This window comes from Lagenorhynchus albirostris, chromosome 12 (genome assembly GCF_949774975.1).
Source record: "Lagenorhynchus albirostris chromosome 12, mLagAlb1.1, whole genome shotgun sequence".
Taxonomy (NCBI): Eukaryota; Metazoa; Chordata; class Mammalia; order Artiodactyla; family Delphinidae; genus Lagenorhynchus; species Lagenorhynchus albirostris.
In genome coordinates, this window is record NC_083106.1 from 73,745,687 (window position 1) to 73,770,144 (window position 24,458).

At 38.3% G+C, this 24,458-nt stretch overlaps 1 protein-coding gene across 8 annotated transcripts in view; it reads right to left on the reverse strand.

Annotated features, from left to right (window-relative positions):
• BCKDHB (branched chain keto acid dehydrogenase E1 subunit beta) overlaps nt 1–24,458 on the reverse strand; it is a 299,229-nt gene that overhangs the window by 183,033 nt on the left and 91,738 nt on the right. Inside the window, exon 9 of one of the 8 annotated variants that reach the window (XM_060167631.1) lies at nt 13,556–13,591. The exons of the other annotated variants lie outside the window; for them this stretch is intronic. Within the exon in view, the coding sequence (XP_060023614.1) occupies nt 13,571–13,591 (21 nt within the window). The 3' untranslated portion in view covers nt 13,556–13,570. Of the gene's footprint in view, nt 1–13,555; nt 13,592–24,458 lie in introns of those variants that run through there. 8 annotated transcript variants of the gene reach the window in all.

The following is a 24,458-nucleotide window of genomic DNA, read 5'->3' on the forward strand; positions in this document are numbered from 1 at the left end:
TATAATATCTGTATTATTTTATTGCATTACTTAATACTGAGATATTGGGCTGGCCAAAAAGTTCATTCGTTTTTTCTGTCTGCTGTTACAGAAAACCTGAACGAACTTTTTGGCCAACACAATATTTTTCATATTCAAAATGCTAAAGGATGGTTCTCCTTCATTTCACACAACACTCCCCAATTCTTCTCTTAACGTTTCTGCCAGATGATCATCAAGTTTCTCCCATCAATGAGGGTCTCACAACCACAAGGGGCACTCATTTTGACAGTTCCAAATGATTTATAGTCCCTTTATGGATAAAAGTGATACACAGTCTCTTCGACATAAAACTGCTTCCCCACAACTTCCCCTGGCATTTCCAAATACTATACTCTGGATTTTCACATCATGAATCGGTTTTAATATCTACAAGGCAATTCCTAAAGCACCTTTAAAAAATAAAAATAAATCAAGCAGTTAATTTCTTCTACATGATAACCAAAAACCAGATCTTTTTGTCCTTGCAATGACCCGCTGTTTAGCTGTCAATCAGGGAGGCCATACTTATTACATGTCGGAATCTTTCCAGTTACGGTTGTTTCACTAGGTCTTTATTGGCTTTGGGGAAGAAGATCCATTATAGCTGCTAGTTAATCTTATTTTGCTTGATTTACTGTCAAGAAATAATATTCATTTTGCTGCCCAATGATGATTTACCACCTTTGTCATCTAAAATTTGCGAAACTCTATTGGAAGGATTCATTATTTTAGAAAGCTAACTTTCCCTTCTTTCCCATCGCCAATTTTGCAATTGGGGTTATTGGCAAAAGAAGTATAAGAGGTACTCAGGCTGTAAATGCCAAATCCATTAAATGCCAAATCCATTCACTCAAAAACACTACCTGTGCGGGAGATTTCTGATACCTTCTCAGTAAGCCAGAAATCTATATAATGAAGATACTCTCATGGTCTACTTAACAATTCGATCCATTCAAGATCAGGCTTTAGAAACACCACATTCAATGTGCGCCATCATGGCTGACATTCCACATTGTTCAGCAGTTCTGGCCACATGAGAAAAAAATAAGTATATAGACTAAAAAAGAGGGGACAAAATTGGTCTCACTTGCAGGATAAGATTACCAACCAAGAAAATCAGACAAAATCAACTAAGAAACTATTGAAATGAGTAAGATTTTGGTGAAATTATATATAGACTAAGACAGACAAATCATCGGGGTTTCTGTTAAAAAATGAAAAAAAAAACATAATAGAGAAGTTTTCCAACCCAAGATGACTGACTGAATGTACGCTTTTGTCTTCCTTCTCTCCTAAGGCAGGAAATGAACACAAAGGGGGAAAAAACCTGTAACAGCCAAAACAACAAAGTGGGGGAGCGGTAGTGATAATTAGGCAAAGGAGACTGAAACAAGTCTCTGGTGGATGTGGGATGGAATGTAGACTAAGGGCAGAGGAAGCTAAAGCCCAGACCCATGGGGGTGCAGAGGGGGTGGCCAGGAGCAGAGGAAGTTAAGGTCCCCAGAGACCCCAGATGGGCTCATGAGCAGGTCTGGAAGGTGGGTGTAAGAATTGGGAATGAAAACAGGGGAATTATATAAAGCAGCTGTACCAGCTGCCCCACATCCCCAATAAAACACATCTCTCCAACCCCGGCCCCAGAGACAATCCCGGCAAAGAAGCCAGTCTCTCACAAAACCATTCAAATTGCCTGCAAAGACAGGCCTCTAATGGAGGGGTTGATGTCCAAGAGTGAATCCTAGCTCTACTGTACATCTACAGGCACCCCGTCCTGCCCATTCACTCACCCTAAATAGCAAAGTCTCACCCTTGTGCACTCTCTCCATGGAAGAGACACCTGCTGAGGAGAGAGACTTATGGGAAAACTGTACCAGTCTGCTCTCCAGAACAATTGACAGGGAGAAAAAAATACATACTACCAGAAAAACCAAAACTACTGAAGAAACAGAGATAATGTATAGAACAGAACTGTAAAAACTATTGTTATTTTACAATATATATAAATGGAATTTATATTATATTAGTACACCCAGAACAAGAGAAGAAGATACGGCATAAAACAACACAAACAGCATGCTTCCAAAAGAACCGAGCATAAGGAAAAAAATTCTGATTGCTGAAATTAAAATAGGCAAAGTAAGAATTAAAAGGTAAATAGAGGAAATGTCCCAAATACTGCAAGAACATAATGGGACAAAAACTAGGACAGAGAAGACGAGAGACACAGAATCAATCGAGAAGGTCTAGTCACCAAACTGGTAAGAGATTTTTGAAAAGCAAATACACAAAAGATATAATTATTTTAAAATAAGTAATAAATCCCCAGAGGAAAGTCATGAGAGGCAAAACAAGATGAACGGAACAGACATGCATTTAGAAACAGACCTATGGTATTTCAGTATAAAAGTACAAAAAAAAAAAAAATCTTAAACGTTTCCAGAAAAACAAACACAGAGAGAGATCACTTACAAAAGAATGAGAATCAGGCGGGCATGAAACTTTTTTACCCCAATATGATACAAGTACATAATGAAGCACCCTCTTCAAAGTCCTCAGTGAAAGTTTTTGTGAACACAGAATTCTACACACACAATTTGCACAGTCAAGTATCAATCAAGTGTGAGTCCAAAATAAATACAAGTCTCCCTTGTCCATACACTTTTTGCTTGAAGAAGTTAATTATGTACTTCCCTCAGCAAAATGAGGGAGAAAACCGCGGAAGAGGAAAGACCCATAAAACAATGTCTGTAAGAGTGAAATGGATAAACATCTCCAAAGACTGTCATGCAGCAGATTTAGAGAATGGCAGTCAAGCCTAGAACTGGAGACAGGAGGAATCCCTGGAGAAGCAGAAAGTAAAGTAGATTCCAAGACACAGTATTGCTCTGCAAGATATAGGCTAGTTACGCCTTCTCAAGGAGAAAAGGAAAGGTAATTCGAAACTCTAAAAAATCCAAATGATCTTAAAGAATGCCAATGGCCCAAATACGAAGCATCTAAAATGTAGCAAGATTTTGTATAATTTATGCACTCTAAGAAAAGGCAAACCATTTGATCTGGATGCCAAGAACATCTCCTTTGAGGGGCCCGAGGGCAGAGAACACTTGGCCTGATGTAAAAAAACAGAATCTTATTCCCTTGGTCAACTCAGTGGTGAAAAATATTTATGTTACTATAATAATATCAAGAGTATTATTTGCTGGTTTTTAACTTTTAGAATCAATGTATAGACAAAGATTGGAAGATTTAATTGCAGTTACAGAACAGAATTTAATGTTATCAGTCTTGGCAACATAAAAATAAACAGCTGATAGAAAGTGGAAACTGGAAGGGAAGAAAGAGGTGGAGAGGTGAGACAGAGGACATTAATGTCACCTTCTTACACAGTAAAAGGTCAACAGATAATGAGAAGAGTTAATAGAACACAAAAATAGAGATTTAAAGAAATAATTGAAAATCAAAAGGCAAATAGTAGAAGAAATAAAATGCTGTAACTCAAAACTGCAGAGATGATGAGGTGAAGCTAGAGGTAATGCAAGCACACGGCATCTTCATGTGTCAGAGTGGGGAAAAATAACGTTTAAAACTGATGAATGAAGATCTAAGTTCATGCATATACATGTGTGTGAATATACATATGCACATATGTGTGGGTTGGACTATACCTGATAACCCAAAACTTTTGAACATACTCTCCACTTTTGACAGTTTCCCTAACTATTACTCCCACTTTCTCAAGGTAGAATGTAAGAAACTAATTTCCAGTCACCATCACAGCTAGGATAAAGATGTGACCTAGGCTCTGTCAACCAAGTCTGATTCATCAGTGAGCCACATGAGGGACTGGGCAAGGGGAGCCCAATTTTCAGGCACAAGGCGTGGAACAGGGTTTGGGGCAGAGGCAGCAGCAACTAACCGAGGCATGCTGGCACACGTGCAGTGTGCCCCACACACTAATGCTTCGTCCACTAAGAAACACGGTAAAAGGCAAAGCACAACCAGGAGCTGAGCGCCTCAGAGAAAGACAGGTCCATACACAACGGCTCTTGGCTCAGGCTGGCCCATCTGCTCTGTTTCAGAAGTGTTTACCACATGGTTTTCCCTGACTTCAATGCATTTTGCCCTTAACTCCATAATTCAGCAGGTTGAATCTTTCCTGCCTCTAGTTACAAACCTTTCCTTGCTCCAGTTACAAAGTGACAGGTTTTAAGTGGTCTGCCCAACCTGTTTTTTCCATTAATCCTGTTATTTTTAGTGAGTATTTCTGTAGAAATGTACAATGTATTACTTAGAGATATGGAAGTAGCCATCAGAAGAACAAAACAGAGAAATGGTTAAAAGTGGCTGTGTTTACAATCCCACTCCTGGGCATATATCCAGACAAATCTCTAATTCAAAAAGATACATGCGCCCCTATGTTCATAGCAGCACTATTCACAACAGCCAAAACATGGAAACAACCTGAATGTCCATCAACAGATGAATGGATAAAGAAGATGTGGTATATATATAAACGGAATATTACTACACAAAGAAGAATGAAATAATGCCATTTACAGCAACATGGATGCAACTTGAGATCATCATACTAAGTAAAATAAGCCAGACAGAAAAAGACAAATACCATATGATATCACTTATATGTGGAATCTAAAATATGACACAAATGAACCTATCTACGAAACAGAAACAGACTCATAGACATAGAGAACAGACTTGTGCTTACCAAGGGGGAGGCGCTTGGGGGAGAGTTGGAGTGGGAGGCTGGGGTTAGCAGATGTAAGCTATTGTATATGGAATGGATAAACTACAAGGTCCTACTGTACAGCACAGAGAACTATATTCAGTAGCCTATGATAAACCACAATGGAAAACAATATAGAAAAAGAATGTATATATATGTATAACTGAATCACTTTGCTGTACACTAGAAATTAAACCATTGTAAATCAACTATACTTCAATTAAAAAAAATAATAAAGTGGCTGTGTTTAGGGGGGTGGGCCTAGGGACAGGGATGGAAAACACTATTTTGCATAACAAGCTCTGTTGTACTGTATGTTTGGTTACCATGTTAATGTATTACTTTATCTTAATCTCTTCTACTGTCACACTCAAAAAAAAAGGGAGGGTGAAAAAGGGAAAACTGTAATAACGGTGATACTATTCACAATATCAACAGAAATAAAATACTAAAAAATAAACTTAAGGGGCTTCCCTAGCAATCCAGTGGTTAAGACTCCACGTTTCCACTGCAGGGGGCGTGGGCTCGATCCCTGGTCAGGGAACTAAGATCCTACATGCTGCATGGCATGGTCAATAAATAAATAAATTTTAAAAATAAAATAAAATATAAACAAAATGTGGAACAGCTATGTAAGAAACTATATAGCTTAATTAAAGATATAAAAGAAAATATAAACAAGCAGAGAGAAAAACCAAGCTCCTGGAAGAAAAATCAAGAGAAGTGTATGACAGGAAGTGTAGGTGTGTGGAAGGGTTGACTGCCCATGATTGATAATAGCAGCTTCCATTCTGAAGTAGAAAAATTAAACAGGGAAGTGGCATCCATCCTAATTTTATTTTTTAAAACCTTTATAGACCATAGTTTCAATAATTTTTAAGTTAAATTTTAACTGCAAAACTGGAGTGTTTAGAAAGGCAAGAAAATCTTACAGATTTTATATAGCATAAATACTATAATTTCATCAAGTGTTAAGTACAGTTTAATGGGAAAGTAAGTTAAATGACCATCAAAGAGAAAAACAGAAAGTCAACAAATGTAGATTTTTTTTTTTACGTTACACCTCAAATGTTAAACTCAGAACCCAATGTACCTATGATCTTTGTTCACCAGGAAATGAGGTGATGAATTTCTTTCTTTTCATGCTGTTCCTAAAAGCAAAAGCAGATAGTTTAAATGAAATGAAAATCTTGAGTGGAACTCAAATAATTTAAGTGTACAGGCATACCTCAGAGATATTGTGGGTTGCGTTCCAGACCACTGCAATAAAGTGAGTATCACAAGAAAGTGATTCACAAGAAAGTGATTCACAAGAAAGTGTTTGGTTTCCCAGTGCATATAAAAGTTATCCTTATACTATACTGTAGTCTACTAAGTGTGCAATAGCATTATGTCTAAAAATACAATGTAAAGAAACAATGTACATGGGCTTCCCTGGTGGTTCAGTGGTTAAGAACCCGCCTGCCAATGCAGGGGACATGGGTTCAAGCCCCGGTCCGGGAAGATTCCACATGCCACGGAGCAACTAACCCCATGCGCCACAACTACTGAGCCTGCGCTCTAGAGCCCGCGAGCCACAACTACTGAAGCCCGCGTGCCTAGAGCGTGTGCTCCGCAACAAGAGAAGCCACTGCAATGAGAAGCCCGCGCACTGCAACAAAGAGTAGCCCCTGCCCGCCGCAACTAGAGAAAGCCCACGCGCAGCAACAAAGACCCAACGCAGCCAAAAATAATAAATTAAAATAATAAATTAAAAAAAAAGTACAGACCTTAATTTAAAAAGACTTTATTGTTCAAACAATGTTAACCATCATCTGAGCCTTCATCAAGTCATTATCTTTTTGCTGGTGGAGGGTCTTGCCTCAGTGCTGATGGCTGCTGACTTGATCAGGGTGGTGTTTGCCGAAGGCTGGGCTGGTTGCGGCAGTTTCTTAAAATAAGACAACGAAGTTTGCCGATTCAATTGACTCTTCCTCTCACAAATGAGTTCTCTGTAGCCTGCAGTGCTGTTTGATGGCATTTTACCCATAGAACTTCTTTCAAAATTGGAGTCAACCTTCTCAAACCCTGCTGCTGCTTTATCAAGTAAGTTTATCCCATATTATAAATCTTTTGTTGTCATGTCAACAATCTTCACAGCATCCTCACCAGGAGTAGATTCCATCTCAAGAAACCACTTTCTTTTTTTTGCGGTATGCGGGCCTCTCACTGTTGTGGCCTCTCCCGTTGCGGAGCACAGGTTCCGGACGCGCAGGCTCAGCGGCCATGGCTCACAGGCCCAGCCGCTCTGCGGCACGTGGGATCTTCCCGGACCGGGGCACGAACCCGTGTCCCCTGCATCGGCAGGCGGACTCTCAACCACTGCACCACCAGGGAAGCCCAAGAAACCACTTTCTTTGCTCAGCCATAAGAGCAATTCCTCATCCATTTAAGTTTCATCATCAAGTTGCAGCAATTCAGTCACATCTTCAGGCTCCATTCTGAATTCTAGTTCTCTTGCTAAGTCCACCACATATGCAATTACTTCCTCCACTGAAGTCTTGAACCCCTCAAAGTCATCCATGAGGGTTGAAATCAACTTCTTCCAAACTCGTGTTAATGTTAATATTCTGACCTCTTCCCACGAATCACAAATGCTCCAATGGCATCTAGAATGGTGAAACCTTTCTAGAAGGCTTTCAACTGACTTTGCCCAGATCCATAAGAGGAATCACTATCTATGGCAGCTGTAGCCTTATGAACTGTGTTTCTTAAAGACTTAAAAGTCAAAATTACTCCTTGGTCCGTGGGCTGAAGAATGGATGTTATATTAGCAGGCATGAATACATCATTAACCTTGTTGTACATCTCCACCAGAGCTCTTGGGTGACCAGGTGCATTGTCAATGAGCAGTAGTATTTTGAAGAAAATCTTTTTTTTTTTTTGAGCAGTATATCTGAACAGTGGGCTAAAATTACTCAGTAAACCATGTTGTCAACAGATGTGCTGTCATCCAGGCTTTATTGTTCCATTTACAGAGCACAGGCAGAGTAGATTTAGCATAATTTTTTAAGGACCCTGGGATTTTCAGAATGATAAATGAGCATTGTCTTCAACTTCAAGTCACCAGCTGCACTGGCCCCTAACAAGAGAGTCAATCTCTCCTTTGAAGCTTTGAAGCCAGGTGTTGACTCCTCTCTAGCTGTAAGAGTCCTTGAAGCATCTTCTTACAACAGAAGGCTGTTTTGTCTACATTGAAAATCTGTCATTTGGTGTAGCCACCTTCATTAATTTTCTCAGCTAGATCTTCTGGGTAACTTGCTGTAGCTCCTACACCAGCACTTGCTGCTTGATCTTCCACTTTGATGTTATGGAAATAGCTTTTTTTAAAACCTCACACACCAACCTCTGCTAGATTCAAACTCTTCTCTGCAGCTTCCCCACCTCTCTCAGCCTTCACAGAATTGAAGAGAGTTAGGGTCTTGCTCTGGAATAGGCTTTGGCTTAAAGGAATGTTGTGGCTGGTTTGATCTTCTATCCAGACCACAAAAACTTTCTCCATATCAGCAATAAGGCTGCTTTGCTTTCTTATCACTCATGTGTTTACTGGACTAGCTCTTTTAATCTCCTTCAAGAACTTCTCTTCTGCGGGAATTCCCTGGCAGTCCAGTGGTTAGGTCTCTGCGCTTTCACTGCCGAGGGCCCAGGTTTGGGGAACTAAGATCCCGCAAGCCACGCAGCCAAGGAAAAAATTTAGAAAAGAACTCCTCTGCATTCGCAGCTTGGCTGTTTGGCACAGGAGGGCTAGCTTTCCTGTCTCAGCTTTGGACGTGCCCTCCGCACTAAGCTACATCATTTCTAGCATTTCTGAAGTGAGAGACGTGTGACACTTCCTCTCACTTGAACACTCAGAGGTCACTGTAAGATTATTAAGGGGCCTAATTTCAATATTGCTGTGTCTCAGGGAAGAGAGAGGCCTGAGAAGAGGGTGAGAGACAGGAAGAGCTGGTCAGTGGAGCAGTCAGGACACACACATTTGTGGATTAGGTTCACCAGCTATATGGGCTCAGGTCCTTGTGTCCCAAAACGATCACAATAATAACATCAGAGATCACTGGTCACAGACCATCAGATCAAATATAACAATAATGAAAAAGTTTGAAATACTGCAAGAATTACCAAAATGGGACAGTGAGACACAAAGTGAGCAAACGTTGCTGGAAAAATGGCACCAGGAGACTTGCTTGATGCCGGGTTGCCACAAACCTTCAATTTTTAAAAACACCATATAGTGGGAAGCACAATAACATGAGGGATGCCTGTATAAGAGGACACGTCAAAAAGGATTAAAAATAGAAAAATATAATTATGTAGTTTAATCTTGCTCTCTCTCCAGTTCCATACAGAAGGAGAAAAACAATGCCAAACGAAATTGAAATATGATAGTATGATTTACAAGGTTTATACGGTATGTAAAAATGTCATATTTTTAAAAGCATTATACAGGTGGGCAAATGTAAAAGAAAATTAGAGATGTTGCACGCTCAAATGTAGAAGCCTTTCATCAGCAAAACTCAAATGATACTTTTTAAAGTATGAAGTTAGTTAACTGTAAAATAACTACTCTAACAGGAGGCACTGTTTTACTACAAAACAGGGTTCAAGAATTTAAGACCTCTGGGAATTCCCTGGCAGTCCAGTGGTTAGGACTCCACGCTTTCACTGCCGAGGTTGTGGATTCAATCCCACATCGGGGAACTAAGATCCCACAAGCCACGCAGCACGGCCAAAAAAAAAAAAAAAAAATCCCTATTTTGTGGAGTAAAGGGAACCCTCCTACACTGTTAGTGGGAATGTAAGTTAGTGCAGCCACTATGGAGAACAGTATGGAGGTTCCTCAGAAAACTAAAAATAGAATTCCCATAGGATCCAGCAATCCTATTCCTGGGAATATACCCAGACAAAAGGCACAAATGAACCTATCTACAAAACAGAAACAGACTCATAGACATAGAGAACATACTTGTGGTTGACAAAGGGAAGGAGGGAGGGAGAGGGATGGACTGGGAGTTTGGGGTTGGTAGATGCAAACTGTTATCTATAGAATGGATAAACAACATGATCCTACTGTATAGCACAGGGAACTATGTTCAATATCCTGGGATAAACCATAATAGAAAAGAATATAAAAAAGAATGTCTGTATGCCATAACTGAGTCACTTTGCTCTACAGCAGAGATTGCCACAACATTGTAAATCAACTATACTTCAATTAAAAAAAAAAAAGAATTTAAGACCTGAGATTGAACTGTAGTTCTGCCACTTATTAGCAGAAAGGCTAAGGGACACTTCTAATCTGAGACTCAGTTTTCTCATCTCTAAAATGGGAGTGATAATTCTTAGCATATAGGACAACTGAAAGGATTAAATCAGATTACACAGAGTCCTGACAGAAAGCCCACATGAAATAAACATGGGCGAAAAGTACTACCCCTCTCCGGAAATACATTTCTATTGCCAGTATCTTTTATACTTCCAAGTTACGTCACAAATCACAGTTATTTCATCACATCTTGAAAAATATTTATAAAATTCTGCTCAAATTCTGTTTGAAAAGCTGCATGCTGTAAAAAAAAAAAAACAAGAAAAGAAAAAAAGGGAAAGGCCCTTGAGTCCAGCGACGTGGGTGGAGCCCCAGCTCTGCCCCTCATCAGCTGTGTTGGCTGGAGCAGGTTCGTCTACCTTTTCTGAACCTCAGTTTCCTCACGTGTAAAATAATGACCCTCATGCCTAATTAGAAGAACTGTCATGAATACTAAAGGAGACATGGTAAAACACATCATTTTAACTTCCTTTATTTACCAATTACCAGACACTATGTTAAGATTCATTATATAAACTATATAACACAAAATTAGATCAGAGATCATTTTTTATTTTAATCTTCTTCAAAACATAAGTCAGACCAAAAATTTGCCAGGTGGCAGGAGTGATACTCTCCACGTATCTTTTCCTACAGGAATTACAAGTTTCTCCTTTAACTGCTTTCACTGAATAACCGAATTATTATTACATATTACATGTCATTTTTTTGCAATTCAATATGATCATTCAAGAAAAATTGACTGCAGATCTTTTACATACTAGACACTCTTCAAGACCCTTAGGGATACAGCAACAAGCAAAATACACAAAACTCCCTGCCCTCATGGAACTCAGAGTAATTGGCCAAAGGCCATCACACAGGGAGATAAATATATTAGTCACATCCCAAATATAGCATCCAACAACCTAGAACTTGTTCTTTTCAGTACAACAACTAACTAGTTGTGGTCACAACAAAGAAAATCCAACAGGAACAAGAACTCAGAAGGTGGAACTAAGTTCCAAATTGTCAGCCTCTCTATTTTGGAACAGAACAACCATTCTCATCAGACAAGATGACCTTGCCCTGCCTGCCTGCTTTCTCGGTGAGGTCAACCTACATCCAGAATAATTCCAAACTAAAAGCTGAGAATATGTGTATTATTCTTAAAGGAAAGCATTTAATTTTACCACAGATAATGTTAAGTCTAAGAAAGATTTTTGAATCATTTCCTTAGTAGGTTTTTGATATTAGAAGCTGCTTATACTCACAAAAGAAATACATGTAATTTTTAGCATATAACTTAAAACAACCTTATAGTCTACCAACAGAAAAAATAAACGCTCTCAGTGATTAAACGCACGTTAATTAAATCAGTAATAATCTTAAACCTAAATAGCCTTGCACTGCCGGGGAGACATATAATTTTCATCTGGCCATATTCTTTGATTACATGTTTTCACTAAAAGCTTATTTAGAGACTGAAAGTGAAGAGCAGTGAAAGATTCCTAATTTGTTTTCAATCTAATAGATCATAGTTGTTCTAATATATACTTTATAGAAACCACTTGGGTTGCATTATAATATATGCTCTAGAATAAAAGTACTGTCATACTACTTATGTAGAACGATAACATAAAATATGCTTAATTTACAATGACGGAGCCAGGCCCCACTATGAAAACCTGGTGCTAGTAACCATGAAATTTGGTTTAAGAGGGGCCTCTAGTGGTGATGGAAGGTACTAGCTCCCCTTCCCACCCACCCCCAACCCCTCCCTTGGTAACGTCTTGTTCTCATTCATTCTCATATTCTCCCCTCTCCCTCACAAATGTGAAGCCTCAAGCAAAATAGCTAGTATTCAGTCACCAAACTACTCAATCAAGTCCAAGAAATCAACTAAAAAGATGTACATAACGGGTAGTACTGCACCGTTGTGGATTCTCTAAGGGCAAATTCTCCAACTTTCCCATAAAACCAATTTAGAGCCATTCAGTGCAGAGTACAGACCTTAACATTACCATTAGCCATCTTAATAAAAATGAAATCTATGGTAGTCTAAACCAATCTCATGACGATGAAAACAAACTTAAACACAGAATTAAGTAAGAATTAAAGTCATAAAATATAAGACATACATTTTATGTTTATCTTCAGTGGTACCATGGATCTTCTAAACGTTTTGCACTATTCACAGTTACACTAATTAACGCCAGGTGCAAATACAAAGACTAAGCAAACTTGGTTTTTTATATATAAATTACTCATGTCCAGGTGACCAACACTTAACTCCTTCCCAGTTTCACTCGTACAATATCCCTTTCCTTTATTATGGAAGGACCCTCTGCTCCCAAAACCTCTCCACACCCACTCCTCCCTGCCAGCCTTCCTACTGCCTTACCTTAATGAAGGGTCCCAGTGAAGTCTTTTGAAGTAAGAATGGAAACAGTTAGGGTGAAAGGGTAGGAGGAAAGGATGGTAAATCTAGGGACCCTGAGCCCTCCCTCCTAACTATGGTCCCTCCCTCGTGCCCCAGCTGAATTACTTCTAGCTTCTGTCTCACATTGTAGTAACACTGAGGCCCTGCCCTGCTCCCATGATAGCCTAACCCCCAAATACTCTGAGACTACAACTGCCTCAATATGTAGCCTAAGAACAACCATTTGTACCTCTGGGCACATCATCATCTTTTGCTACGTAATTTAGGTTTAAAAGAGAAAGGAGGGGGCTTCCCTGGTGGCGCACTGGTTGAGAGTCCGCCTGCCGATGCAGGGGATGCGGGTTCGTGCCCTGGTCCGGGAAGATCCCCCATGCCGCAGAGCGGCTGGGCCCGTGAGCCATGGCCGTTAAGCCTGCGCGTCCGGAGCCTGTGCTCCGCAACGGAAGAGGCCACAACAGTGAGAGGCCCGCGTACCGCAAAAAAAAAAAAAAACGAGAGAGAAAGGAGGGGTGAAAGCAAAAGAGAGAGAGAGGTGGAGAGAAGAGTGGAAGGGGTAGAGAAGAAGATTCTTTTTATATCAGGTCCTAACTTTGTTAAAAAAAAATTTTTTTTAATTAAAAAAAAAGAACACCTCCCAAATAGATTATACTCAAAAAATTAGGTTATACTTGGGGGTGAGGGGAAGGCTTTGAGACACTTTCTTGTACCACAGTGCGTTTGAACAGAGAAAACTCCTGATCAGAAGCAGTGCCTAAGAGCTGTGCTGGATGCAGAAGTCACAGGTCACTCCTGGGACCAGCAGGAAGGCCAAAGGGAACAGGCCCAGAATGACCTCTTCCAGCTCTTAATTCCATGACCATGACCCACCTGCAATGCAGACAAGGAAATGAGAAGAGAAGGCTTCTGGAAGAGCCCAAATTGATATCATAAGGTTTGAAGAGTGAAGCATGTGTTCTCAATTCATGAGAAAACTTTACAGGCCTTCCCTGGCCAATGTACATGTCTCGCTTACAAAGTCTGGTCAGCTGGATCCCATGCACAGCTGCTGATAATGTGACAGCAAAAAATAGGATAAAAGAAAACAAATTTAAAAACCATAAAAATTAAGCACAAAAACATATCAATGAAATAAATAGCTAAATACCTCAATAAATGTAAATATCAATATAGTATGACATCCAAGTTAAACTGGACTAAGTTTTTGTTTTGTTTTCGTTTTCAGCTTTAATATTTTTTTAATTGAAGTATAGTTGATTTACAATGTTGTGTTAATTTCTGCTGTACAGCAAAGTGATTCAGTTATACATATATATATTCTTTTTTTATATTCTTTTCCATTATGGTTTATTACAGGGTATTGAATACAGTTCCCTGTGCTATACAGTAGGACCTTGTTGTTTATCCATTCTATATATACTAGCTTGCATCTGCTGATCCCAAACTCCCACTCCATCCCTCCCCCACTCCCTCCCCCTTGGCAACCACCAGTCTGTTCTCTATTGGACTAAGCTATTTTTAAAAGATGAAATTATATACATTATACTTTCCTTGAGAAAATATAAGTGAAAAAGCTTTAGAAATTTTGACATCCAAAAGGTTAAGAAGTTTTAAAAATGGCTACACAGAATAGTTTTCATCTATGTAGAAAAATTAATTACCGTAAGGACTCATTTCTCGGAAACTACAGACGGCTGACGTTTACTGTAGTCAATTTCACTTTGACTTTTAGAATAGGTATATTGGTCCTATTTTAATAGAATTCAAATGAGTAATTTCGGTACACCATCAGGAAAAAAATTTATTAAAAAAATAAAACACAAGGTCAAACTAAAACTTAAGACTTAAAAAAATGTTTCAACTTAGAATAAATTTGTGGATTTATTCATAGAGCAATATTCAAAAGGGTCACTTTTGAACTTTCGTATAAAGCATCAAGAGTAAGAAAAAGGCACCAAATTCAAAACATTTCAATATTACAACCATTTTCACAGCATATTGGCAAACCTTCTCTTGCTGATATTCCTAATAATTTTTCAACAAATTTTTATCGAACACCAAGCCTCCAGCTAGGCATTGTTTCAGGGACTAAGAATTCAACAGATAAAATCCCTGCCCTCACAAAATTTACCTTCTAATGGGGGAAGATCAACAATACAAAAATTACATAATATGTTAGATCGTGTTCATCTTTTTAGAGAAAAAGAAAGACGAGGTGAAAAGGAGTCTTGGCAGGAAGGATGGGACTCAGTATTTATTATATAAGCTGGTCAGGGGAAGCCTTCAGGAGAAAATGATATTTGAGTGGTGACCTAACAGAACCACTTGGTTGAGAGTCAGCCAGGAGCATTTCCTGAAGGCTGGATGGGCAGAGGGGTGTGGAATGTGGTGAGATCAGGTGAATGCCTGTAGACCTTGGTTAGAAATTTGACTTTTCCACTGAGTTGAATGGGAAGCCATCAAGGCCTTTTGAGACTAGAAGGGATATTATATGACTCATGTTTCAAAGGATCATCTCTGCCTATGGCAAGGATAGGACAGAAGCAGAGACAGTGGTTAGGAGGCTACAGCCAAAACCCAGGTGAGAAAGGCTAGTGGTTTGGACCAGGATCAAGGGTAATAGCAGTAGAAGTGGTGGTCAAATTTTGGACATATTGTGTAGACAAAGCCAGGAGGATCTGCTTTGGAACTGAATGTGGGAAAGCAGAGCAGGAGAGAGAGAGAAATCAAAGCCGCCAGGATGTAAAGGCAAAGGGCAAAGCCTTACTTATTTCAATAATTAGCATAATTTAATCTTCAATTAAAGTGTAAGAACGTCAAAATTAGGTGCCAATTTTCTCTTCTCTATCACCCACACCTTGAAAATGGTCGTTTCTTTCTTTTTTGCAGTGTTGAACATAGCGTTTAAGTTGAATGACAATATGATTCTTGAAATCTCAAGTTTCCTGCAAAGCCTGTCATTCTCTTGCCAAAATCAAGTTTTGTTTTGTTTTTTGTGGGCAGCTTCTCTGAATTTCCACTCATTAAAAAAGAATCTTCATCTCAAGCTGGACAGCAGCTCAAGGACTGTGCCTGGCCACTGCTTTGTAGCTTGCAGTTCACTTCTAAATGCATTTTGAATGTGGTCTGTATCTCAGCAGGAAAGACCGTTCAAACCCACAACACTTAACCACTGTTCTTACCCCTGGGAAGGCTTGGGAAGAGCAGCTCTACCGCTCTTGGGATGAGAGGTCCTGCTTCTCATCAGTGTGACAGCTGAGCCTTGTTAGGACAGCCCTGAATAACAAAAGAAACTCCCCCCCTGGCCAGAGCTCACCAAGGCTCTCCCTGAGTCTACAGAAAGGTCCATTACAATACAAATTCAAGAAACTAATCAATGGGAACACAATGCTTTTATTATTTCATTCTTTTCTTTTTTTACTTTCTGTTGAAGATTAACATACACAAAAAAGCACACAAAATGAATGTTCTGTTCAGTTTTCAAAAATTGAACCTGTATAACCAGCACTCAGAACAAGAAACTGTTACCAGCATCCCATACCCTTCAGGCCCCCTTCCAATTTATTAACCACCATATGACAATCACCTGACTCCTAACACCATAGATGGGTTTTGTCTATCTTTGTACGTTATATAAATAGAATCACACAGTATGTACTCGTTCGGGCCTAGCCTTTTTAAGTCACATTGTTTGTGAGGTGAATACACAGTGTTCCATTCAATTTGTAAGTCATTTATTGTCATTGCCGAAAATATCCTATTATGATTCATCCTCTGGCTGGTGTACATTTAGGTAGTTTACAGTGTGAGGCTATTAGAAATAGTGCTTCTATGAACATTCTTGAACTTATCTTTTGTACATTTCTGTTGGGTATATACACAGGAGTGGATTGCTGGGTCACAGGATTCAGCCAGATAATGCCAAACAATTTTTTTTAATGGTTGTACCAATTTATATTCCCAATAGTAGTATATGAGAGATGGATTATTCCACATCCTTGGCAACACTTGGTTCTGAGGGATATTTTTCATTTTAGCCAGAATGCTGTGTCTTTAGTGGTATCTCATTGTGGGTTTTTTTTTTTTTTGCATGTCCTGATGTCTAAAGAAATTGAATAATTTGCCATATGTTTATCAGCCATTTGGATATATTCTTTCATGAAGTGCCTTTTCAGGACTTTTGCCCATATTTCTATTGGATGTCTGTTTTTTTCCTTTTGATTGTAACAGTACTTTATATTTCTGAATACAAATTTCCATGAGTTTCTCCACATGTGTTGATTTAGTCTCTTACTGAGGCGTTTTGTTGAGTAAATTCTTAATTTTAATAAAGTCCAGTTTTATCAGCCTTTTTTTAAATGTTAACATTTCTGAGTTTTTGTTTTGTTTTTTCTAATTAAGAAATCTTTGACTGCACAGGATCATAAAGATATTTACCTATTCTCCTAAGAGCTTTTTCATTTTCTCTCTCACAATTAGATCTGCAATCCTCCTGGAACTGACATGTGTTTTACGGGTTAACATTATTTTCTGTGGTACCCAACTAAAACAGCATCATTTATGGAAAAGTCCATCTTGTCGTCTCTGAATTGCAAAGTCACCTTTGTCCTGAATCAAATGACCAGCAGATATATTTCTGTACTTTTTATTCTGCTCCATTGGTCTATATGTCCATCTTTATACCAATACAATGTTCTAATTCCTACAGCCCTGTGACACATCTTGCCTATAACACATTTGATAATTAAGTCCTCTAACTTTATTCATCTTCAAGACTGTAAGGCCAAGAAGAGCCAAGGCAATCAATTAACATGGTATGTGCTTCTATTTGTTTGGATCTTCTTTAATTTCTCTAAATATTTTGTTATTTTTCTGAATAAAGTTTTTCAACACACATCACTCCATTTCTTCCTAGGTGTTTGATTTTTGATGCTTTTTAAAATATTATTAATATTAATTAATATTAATATAAAATTAATTAGAAATTAATTCTGAATTAATAATATTTCAAATTAATTTCAAATAGTATTTTCATTATTATCAATTTCAATTATTATCAATTTCTGTGGCTGGTATATAAAAATACAGTTGATTATTGTATATTGACCTTGTTTCCAGGGGCCTTGGTAAACTCATTTAATTCTAATAATCTGCCTGTAGCTTTTACTGATCTTTCTTATATACACGTCATGCTATCTACGGATAAGTTTTACTTCTTCCTTTTGAATCCATATGATTGTCATGTCTCTTGCCTTTAAGTATGAGCATCCTGGGGACTTCCCTGGTGGTCCAGTGGTTAAGACTCCACACTTCCAAGGCAGGGGGCAGGGGTTCCATCCCTGGTTGGGGAACTAAGATCCCACATGCCGCGCAGCGCAGCCCAAAAAATTTAAAAAAACAAAAGAAGTATAAGCATCCTGTTGCAGTCCTGATCTCAAGAGGAAAACTGTCAAAATTTCACTGGGACATATTTCAGCCACAGGCTTTCTGTAGCTACTCAGAACTACAAGATAACCTATTCTTTATCAGATTAAATCTTGTTTATAAAACAAGATAAAGGTACTCTTTATCAAGTTAATAGAATTCCCTTTCATTTCTAGGTTGCTAAGAAATTTTAACCATGAATGGATATTGACTTTTTTTTTTTTTTTTTTTTTCCTGCGGTAAGCGGGCCTCTCACAGTTGTGGTCTCTCCCGTTGCGGAGCACAGGCTCCGGACATGCAGGCTCAGCGGCCATGGCTCACGGGCCCAGCCGCTCCGCGGCATGTGGGATCTTCCCGGACCGGGGCACGAACCCGTGTCCCCTGCATCGGCAGGCGGACTGTCAACCACTGCGCCACCAGGGAAGCCCTGGATATTGACTTTTAACAAACGATTTTATTAAAATAATAAGACTGCTTTTGCCATTTTCTGTTCAAGTAGGGAATTGTAGCAACCCCTTTGTGAATGTTTGTGATCACTGAACACCCCTTGCATATTTGGAATAAACCCTCATGTTGGCCTTTTCATATTGCTGGGTTTGACTTTCCAATATTTTGTTTCTGATTCTCCCATCTTTGTTCATAAGAAAAATGTGTCTATAATTTTGCTTTATGTACAATCCTAAACAGGTATGATATGAAGATTATGCTGGCCATATAAAAAGAATTTAGAAGTTTTCCCTCTGGTTCTATTGTCTGTGAAAGTTTGCTTAAGAATTGTGTTTTACAACATTGTAAATCAACTATACTTCAATCAAAAAACAAAAACAAAGAAAACCGTGTTTAAAGAATTCATTAGTAAAGCCATATGGGCCTAGGGCTTGCCCCATATATGCTTGATAAAAATGGATTAAATTTCTTTGATCCCTGACTATTCTGGTTTCCTAATTCCTCTTTTATTAATTTTGAAAAATTTGTATTTTCCCAGGAATTTGTCCATTTCACCCAAAACTTATTTGTAAAATTATTCATAATACCCTCTTATTACCTTTCTAATGTCTGTAGACTCTGCTGTGATTTCCCCTTCTTTAGGGGGATATTTGCCATTTGTGTTTGACCTATTTTTTTCATTAGTCTTGTTAAAGATTTACCAAATGTATTACTCAAATCGTCTTGTTAAAAGTTTATCAAGGGGCTTCCCTGGTGGCGAAGGGGACATGGGTTCATGTCCCAGTCCGGGAAGATCCCACATGCCGCGGAGCGGCTGGGCCTGTGAGCCGTGGTCGCTGAGCCTGCGCGTCCGGAGCCTGCGCGTCTGGAGCCTGTGCTCCGCAACGGGAGAGGCCACAATAGTGAGAGGCCCGCGTACCACAAAAAAAAAAAAAAAAAAAAAGTTTATCAAGTATGTTAATCTTTTCAAAGATCTAAACGAATTTACTTTATTAAATACCTCTATTGTATATTTTCTGTTTCACTGATTTCCACTCTTTATTACTTCATTTCTTTTATTTTTCTCTAGGTTTGATCTTCTTTCTGGAGATGGAAACTCAAGATTAATTTTTTTGTTATTATTTTTGTTTCCTAAATAAACGTATTTACAGCTATAAAGTTCCCTCTAAGCATGACTTTAGCTAAATCCTTACACTTTTTTTTTTAATCCTTACACTTTTGATAGGTAGTTATTCAGTTCAGTATCTTCTCTAATTTCTGTTGCAATTTCTTTTACAACCCATGGTTATTTAAACACAAATTATTTGATTTGTAGGAAATTGGGGCTTTTCTGGTTGTCTTTTTTTCTTTTTTTCTCAATTTCTAACTGAACTTTACTGTTGTCAGAGAACACTCTCTAAATGATTTCAAACTCCGAAATTTGTTAAGGTTGTATTTATGTCCAGCATCTGGTCAATTTTGACAAATGTTCTATATTCAAATGAAAAGAATGATTTCTTGAATAGTTGGGTGTACAATCAGCACAAGTTTACTAACTCTTCAGATGTTGTCTTCTTGCTTGATCAGTCTTTGAGAGGGATGTCAAAGTCTCCCACTCTGATTGTGGATATGTGTATCTCCTTTAAGTTTTGTGTTTTGCTTGTTTTGCTTTATGCATTTTGAAGATATGCTATTAAGGACATACAGATTTAAGATTGTGACATCTTCATGATAGACTAATCCCTTTAGCATTATGAAATGTTTCTCTTTATTTATAGTAATGCCCCTTGCCTTAAAGCTGTATTTGAAATTACTGATAGTATAACTACACCAACTTTATTTTTCCACCCCTTTCTAACTTTTCCGTGTCCTTATATTTAAAGTATGTCTCTTTTAATCTGCATGTTTGTCAGTATCATTTTTTTTAATGAAGTCTGACAATCTTAGGCTTTTACTAGGATTATTTAATTAATCTGTATTCAATCTAATTACATATATACCTGGATTTTTATCTGTCATCTCACTATTTGTTTTCTATTGACACACCTGTTTTTTGTACATACTTTTCTTTCTTTCTTTTGGTCTAACCAGATATTTCTATTAATCTACAGTTCCCTTTTTAACTTGCTAGATATATACTTTCACTATTATTTCAGTTGTCACTCTAGAGATTACAACACGCATCCTTGACTTATTATAATCTAATACAAACTTTACACTAACAATCCTAGAACAACAGAATGTTTTAACTCCATGTAAGCCTATCCTGACTTTCTCCTAGGATCATTTTCCCCTCTGCCTAAAGAATTCCCTTGTAGTATTTCTTTTAGTGAAAATACACTGGTGGTAAATTCTCTCAATTTCCATTTGCCTAAAGTATTTACTTCACTTTAATTTTAAAAGGATGCTTTCTCTGGGTATAGAATTCTAGGTTGGCATCTCCGGCAATTTAAGATGCCATTCCATTGTGTACGTAGGTGTGGTTTTCTTTGAATATATCCTTCTTAGAGGTCCACTAAGCATTCTGAATATATGAGTTGGTTCTGAAAATTTCATGAGAAATAGTTTTAGATATTGTTTCTGACCAGTTCATTCTTTCTCCTCCTTCTATATTCAAATTGTATATAGGACAGATCCTTTGACCAGATCCCAAATGTTTTTCATGCTCTTTTCTGTTTTAGTCTATTTTTTTCTTCCCTGTGCTTCAGTTTGGACATATTAACTTGCCTTCTAGTTCATTAATCATATCATCTACTAAGGCTAATATGTTTTTAAAAACATCCATTGAGTTCTTATTATCAAAAAAATTTTTGCTTCCACAATGTTTGATACACACACACACACACACACACACACACACACACACACACTCCAATTCTCTAGAATAATTCTCCACCTTCTTACCACTTTTGTCCCTTTTTTCTCTATGTTCCTAAACATAATAATCTTAAAGTCCTTGTCTGCTAACTCCGATATCTGGATCACCTGAGTTTCTGCTTTCATTGGTTTTCTCTTGTTTTTGGTCAAATGGTCCTGTCTCTTTATATACTTAGTAATGTTTTTACTGAATGCTGATTGATAAGAGGTTCCACATGATGAGAGGATGCCTCCTTGCTCTGCTGGGTGGATAGAGCAGAGAAGGTAAATTACATTAATTCAGTAAGGAACTGAGAGGGGTAGAGGCTGCATGTGGGTTTGGGAAGATGTAATCTATTCTGATTTGCCTCTAGTCAAAGACCTGACTCCACAGCTCTCAACTGAGAGTATGATTGGGCTTTGTTACTTCAGCCTCAAGTGATGGCTTGGCTTTTCAAATATGTTCTGCTTAGCTCCCATCATACACAGCTTTAGAATTTGGCAAATATTGATATTTTGAGAGAGAGAGAGAATCCAACTGTGTGTTTAAGACCCTTCAAGTTTCCAATTCTGTGCTTCCAGCCCCATGAAACCAGGGTTCTATACACCTGGATTCTCAGCTTCTTGTGGAGACTCACTGGTGTCCCCAAGCAAAGAGTAGCTGCAGGTAAGTGTAAATTTACCACTCATTTCAGGCCTTTCCACTCTCATCACTGGTGTTCTTAAGCCACTCCACCCCTGCCCACACCCCCAGGCCCCAGAGTAGGTCTCTGTCTCCTAAGCACCTCAAAACTCGAGAATTTCTGTTCTACTTTCCAGTGGCTTCCAGCTAGCTTAGGTCTTTAATATTGGGTTCAGAACTGAGTAGATAAACTGACTACGGGTTTTAGGCCCACTCAGGTCTCCAATTTTGTAGCCCCCTGAGCAATGATCAAAAACCCTGCTGCTTGGATGGACATGGATGGTATTATGCTTAGTGAAATAAATCAGACAGAGAAAGACAAATGCTGTATGGTATCACTTACATGTGGAATCTAGAAAATACAACAAACTAGTGAATATAACAAAAAAGAAACAGATTCACAGATATAGAGAACAAACTAGTGGTTACCAACGGGGAGAGGGAAGGAGGGAAGGGCAAGATAGTGAAGGATTAAGAAGTACAAACTACTATGTATAAAATAAATAAGCTACAAGGATATATTGTACAGCACAGGGAATATAGCCAATATTTTATAACTTTAAATGGTATATGAACAATAAAAATTTTGAATCACTGTGTTGTATACCTGCAACTAATATAATATTGTAAATCAACTATACCTCAATAAAAAAATAATTGGAATAAAAACCACTGCTGCTCTCTCTGTCCCCAAGCAACTGTTCAGGTTTATAACTTTCAAACAATGCTTCAAAGCTTAAGCAAAAGTATGACTATATTCCACAGTCCTTTTACTATGCACAATATGCTAATGCATATGTTAAATAAACTATTTTTACCTTTTTTTTTTTTTTAAGAAGATGTTGGGGGTAGGAGTTTATTAATTAATTTATTTATGCTGTGTTGGGTCTTCGTTTCTGTGCGAGGGCTTTCTCTAGTTGTGGCAAGCGGGGGCCACTCTTCATCGCGGTGCACGGGCCTCTCACTATCGCGGCCTCTCTTGTTGCGGAGCACAGGCTCCAGACGCGCAGGCTCAGTAGTTGTGGCTCACGGGCCTAGTTGCTCCGCGGCACATGGGATCCTCCCAGACCAGGGCCCGAACCCGTGTCCCCTGCATTAGCAGGCAGATTCTCAACCACTGCACCACCAGGGAAGCCCTATTTTTACCTTTAATAGGCTTTTCATGATTAGGTATTCCAAAAGATGCATTTTGGTGTTGAGTTTAACATGTAATGAATAAAGCTGAGGGATCTAATTTTGTCATAAGACAAAAATAACCGATAAAACACAGCACTAACTGAAAGAGATAATAAACATAAATCTTGAATACTGTAGAATTCAAGAAGATAAAGAAAAGCTGAATCATAGTTAAACAAACAAACAAAAAATCCCATTTTTAATATCAGTGTTTGCCTATAGGGCCCTCTTGCTTAAATCATCTTCAATTCCTAGAAGATGCCAAGTATCAAAAATGTTCTCTTTTGATACATGAAAAGAAAACCAAAGATGTACCATGATCAACAATGAAGAGAGGCACAAATATACCCAAAGTAATCAAGAAATGACAAACTGGCTTTCACTGACATAACTGGAGGGTCATCAGCTAGAAAAATAACATGATGAAAGCACCCTAACAGGAAACTAAACTAGTGATGCGAACAAGTCAGAGGTTTGCTGCATCACTTTCTCATTCAGTAGAGGCTTTTGGTCTCCTCTTTCATCTTCTCCAGTCGTACAGAGCCCTAAGGAACAGGGTCTACATTCCAGGATCGTACAAAGATGCTACCAGTAGATTTAATAAAGGGTGGGGGCGGGCGGGTGCCCATAGAAACAAACTGATATAAATACAAGTAATTTCCCACTTCCTTCTTCCTCTACTTCTCCTCACTTTACTTTCATGGTTTCCAACTGCAGTATTATCATATTTGTGTTTTACCATAAGCTGCTACAAATTGTTTTGAATGTATAATGTATAGAAATACGAGTACTTGTCCTGACCATACATCAGTACCCTCCACCGCACCATGACAAAGCATCCTATCCTCGCGCAAAAGCACAATTCATATTATGAATACGAACCCCAAGGAGGCGAGACATGGTGCAAACAAGAATCCTGCTCTGGGGCAAAGGCTATAGCCTTATAGCAAAGGCTATAATTTGGAACATCTGGCTATTTGAAAGGAAACACAATGTCTGACTTGATTTGAAAATGCCTGCAAAAAGCATTATTTCATGCAGTTATAAATAGTTCAACCTAAAACACTGCTCTTAATTATGGAAACTATGAACATAAGGACTTAGAATATTGTTGAAACCATTTATAACCATCTCAAGCGTTTAGACAGTGTCCAGTAAGTCTACAGAACATTTACTATAACAAATCTTAAATCTTCCTCTAAATTATGAAATGATCTTTACCTAAAACACCCTATGCTACACTTTTACAGCAGCAGAAACTGCAGATTATTTTTATGTAATAACCTAAGAAACAGCCTGTAAAAGCTACAAAAATGCCAAAGCTCTTGAAAATAATAAATGTGTAATA